This window comes from Neomonachus schauinslandi, unplaced genomic scaffold, assembly GCF_002201575.2.
Source record: "Neomonachus schauinslandi unplaced genomic scaffold, ASM220157v2 HiC_scaffold_4022, whole genome shotgun sequence".
In the NCBI taxonomy this organism is placed as follows: domain Eukaryota; kingdom Metazoa; phylum Chordata; class Mammalia; order Carnivora; family Phocidae; genus Neomonachus; species Neomonachus schauinslandi.
Genome location: NW_025412710.1, coordinates 1 through 2,902, shown reverse-complemented (window position 1 = coordinate 2,902; position 2,902 = coordinate 1). Strand labels below are relative to the sequence as shown.

The 2,902-nt window shown below is 50.2% G+C and overlaps 1 protein-coding gene across 1 annotated transcript; it reads left to right on the top strand.

The window, feature by feature from the left end:
• Positions 1 to 325: 325 nt before the first annotated feature.
• Positions 326 to 2,377, top strand: LOC123323975 (E3 ubiquitin-protein ligase HERC2-like; the record flags this gene model as incomplete). The annotated part of the gene is made up of 4 exons (XM_044912507.1): positions 326 to 467; positions 635 to 829; positions 1,467 to 1,579; positions 2,187 to 2,377. Coding segments are annotated over 4 exons (641 nt in total), but the record flags the coding sequence as incomplete, so codon positions are not given.
• Between the last annotated feature and the right edge of the window lie 525 nt (positions 2,378 to 2,902).

Sequence of the window (2,902 nt, the reverse complement as noted above, 5' to 3'; positions counted from 1 at the left end):
GGTTCTTACTGTGGGTGCTGTGGAGCCTGGTTCTCTGATTATGCACACGTTTTCTGTGGGTTTTGCTTTGTTTTGTTGGGTGATTGCAGCAGCATCTGAATGCTGCTGTCTGTGGGCTCCACTCGTGACAGCTCTTTAGGTCCAGCAGCAGAGTGCTGGCTGGACTTGTACCCTGGGGACCAGGGTAGAGGAATAAAGGATAACAAGGGGGCAAATGGCTGTAGGGCTCATTGTTGCCACAGATGTCCCAGGGCTGTGGAAGATAGTAGTTGTGTGCTTTCTGCTGCTGTTGCTGCTTCATACTTATTTCTTTTCTCATCTCTAGGTCAAACGTTCAAGGAGTAAAGGCGGCCTAGCAGGCCCTGATGGGACCAAGTCTGTCTTTGGGCAGATGTGTGCTAAGATGAGCTCGTTTAGTCCCGACAGCCTCCTCCTCCCCCACCGCGTCTGGAAAGTCAAGTTTGTGGGTGAGAACTTGCATGCGCTGGCAGGCCCATGGTCCTGAGGGTTGGCAGTTCTGAGCACAGACACTAGTGCAGTGGGCATTACAAGGAGAGCTGAGAAGTCCATCTAGCTGCACCTTGCAGGGCTTGGCTGGCGTGACTATGAGTTGCTGACTCTCCTTTCCCTCAAGGTGAATCTGTGGATGACTGTGGTGGAGGCTACAGTGAGTCCATAGCCGAGATCTGTGAAGAACTGCAGAATGGACTCACCCCGCTTCTGATCGTGACGCCCAATGGGAGAGACGAGTCAGGGGCCAACCGCGACTGCTACCTCTTCAGCCCTGCTGCCAGGGCGCCTGTGCACACCAACATGTTCCGCTTTCTGGGTGGGCCTTCTTGCACGGGCATGAGGCCCCAGTTACTTAATGTCTACTCTGTCTTGGGAATGACAAATACTTTGAGTGTTTGGTTTAGCTTTTTCAGTGTGCAGTTGCAGGGACATGCAGAGCCCAACCATCAGTGAGTGGCTGGGTGCTAAGGGCCAGAGAGTGTCTGGCACATAGAATATCTGAAATACCATGTTTCTATAGCTTAAATGTATCTGAAACTTGGGATCGGATCTGAGGGGTTTTGGTAGTTGTTCAGTCCCTCCCTCTTATTCCAATAAGTATCTGTGCTGAATGCTCCTGTTGCTGCCTGTACCTCTCCAGGTACTACACCCACCTTCCTTGAGAAACTCCATCTGTTTGTTTTGCCATCAAAGGAATGGAAACTGACCTCTGTGTGGCTTATACCTATTGGTAGAAAGGGAAGAGTTAGAAACTAGGCCCATAGGTACAAAAGGAAACAATGAATTTAGAATAGGACAGATGTTTTAAGGATGGACCTGTCTCCATGAATTTGGGTAACATTGGTTTAGAAGGCACTGAGGTCCAGTGTAGAGCTATTCTGTGGTGTTGATTGAACTGTATGTTTTATCATTGATTTCAAGTATCTCCTGTTACTTCTGCCTTGAATGAGCAGGTGTGTTACTGGGCATCGCTATCCGGACTGGGAGTCCCCTGAGCCTCAACCTGGCCGAGCCTGTCTGGAAGCAGCTGGCTGGGATGAGCCTCACCATTGCAGACCTCAGTGAGGTAACCACCAGGAAGGCGGGGATGGGGAAATGTGACGCCTAGTGTGCCTGGTACAGAGTGCAGGGGGCGCCCCTGGCTACAGACTACCTTCTAGTAGCAAAGAAGGTCTGGATGTTAGGCCAGTTTGCTTCTAGAACTTGATAGACCCATCTGTTTTATGATGCTTTGCAACTTTAAATCTTGTCAGGTAAGAAAGTTCAATTTTCCTGTGGAGGAGCAGAGCTTCAGAGTGGCTGGGTGGCGGCTTTGGCTTTCAGGTGGAGAGACATGACTGGCTGACCACAGCCAGCATCTTCCCTCTGGCCATACTTCCCTTGGTACCATGACTGTAGGGCAGGATCCATCTCCAACCAGTGGCTGTTGCTCTCTTAGTGGTTAATTTTAAGGACTTCCTGGAATTACAATCTCTTTCCTCAGCTCCCTGTGTGAAGTACTTTCTCACTGCCGATCTCTTATTTCCTGGCATGTATAATGCACCAGCAGCCTTGAGGTATGCCCGGTGCAGACTGAGACCCCCTCGTGGCTGAACACCTCAGGTGTGAACTGCAGTCAGAAGTGTGGTAAAGACCCTGACTTGACATGTGGGCTCTGTTTTTTCCCTTAAAAGGTTGATAAAGATTTTATACCTGGGCTCATGTACATCCGTGATAATGAAGCCACCTCAGAGGAGTTTGAGGCCATGAGCCTGCCCTTCACTGTGCCAAGTGCAAGTGGCCAGGACATCCAGCTGAGCTCCAAGTACACACACATCACCCTGGACAACCGTGCAGAGTATGTCCGGCTGGCAATAAACTACAGGTGGGGTCATCTGCCTTCCATTGTTTTGATTCAGTAAATAGCAAAAATAGGAAATAGTTTGCTTGGATGGCTGCATTTTTCAGAAATAACCATACAGTAAAATGCTAGTGGACTTGGTTCCAACGATTGCTGATCTGTAGTCATCAAAGCTTATTTTGTACTCTAAGTCAGAGTATTCGTTATTCTTGGCCTGAGATTCCTGGCTCTGACTAGAAAACCAAGGTGGATAGAATTGTCCTGTTTGGGGAGCTGTCCCGGCAGAAGTCACAGGAGCTGTGGGTGCCCCTCTGTGGTCTGTGAACTCTCCTGGGCAGCAGGGTGTCAGGGGTGGTCCCACCCCTGCCTGGCCCTCACACCAGCATTCCGCATGGTTGCTGTGCGGCAGGTCAGCAATGCCATCCATCTCGCTTCTGCTGCTCCTTGCTGCTTCCACCTGACATTACAAGTCCACACAGTGGACCTTGTTCTCAAGAAACACCTGGCCAGGTACTTGGTGAGATTGCACATTGGGTGGGCTTTGCTTGC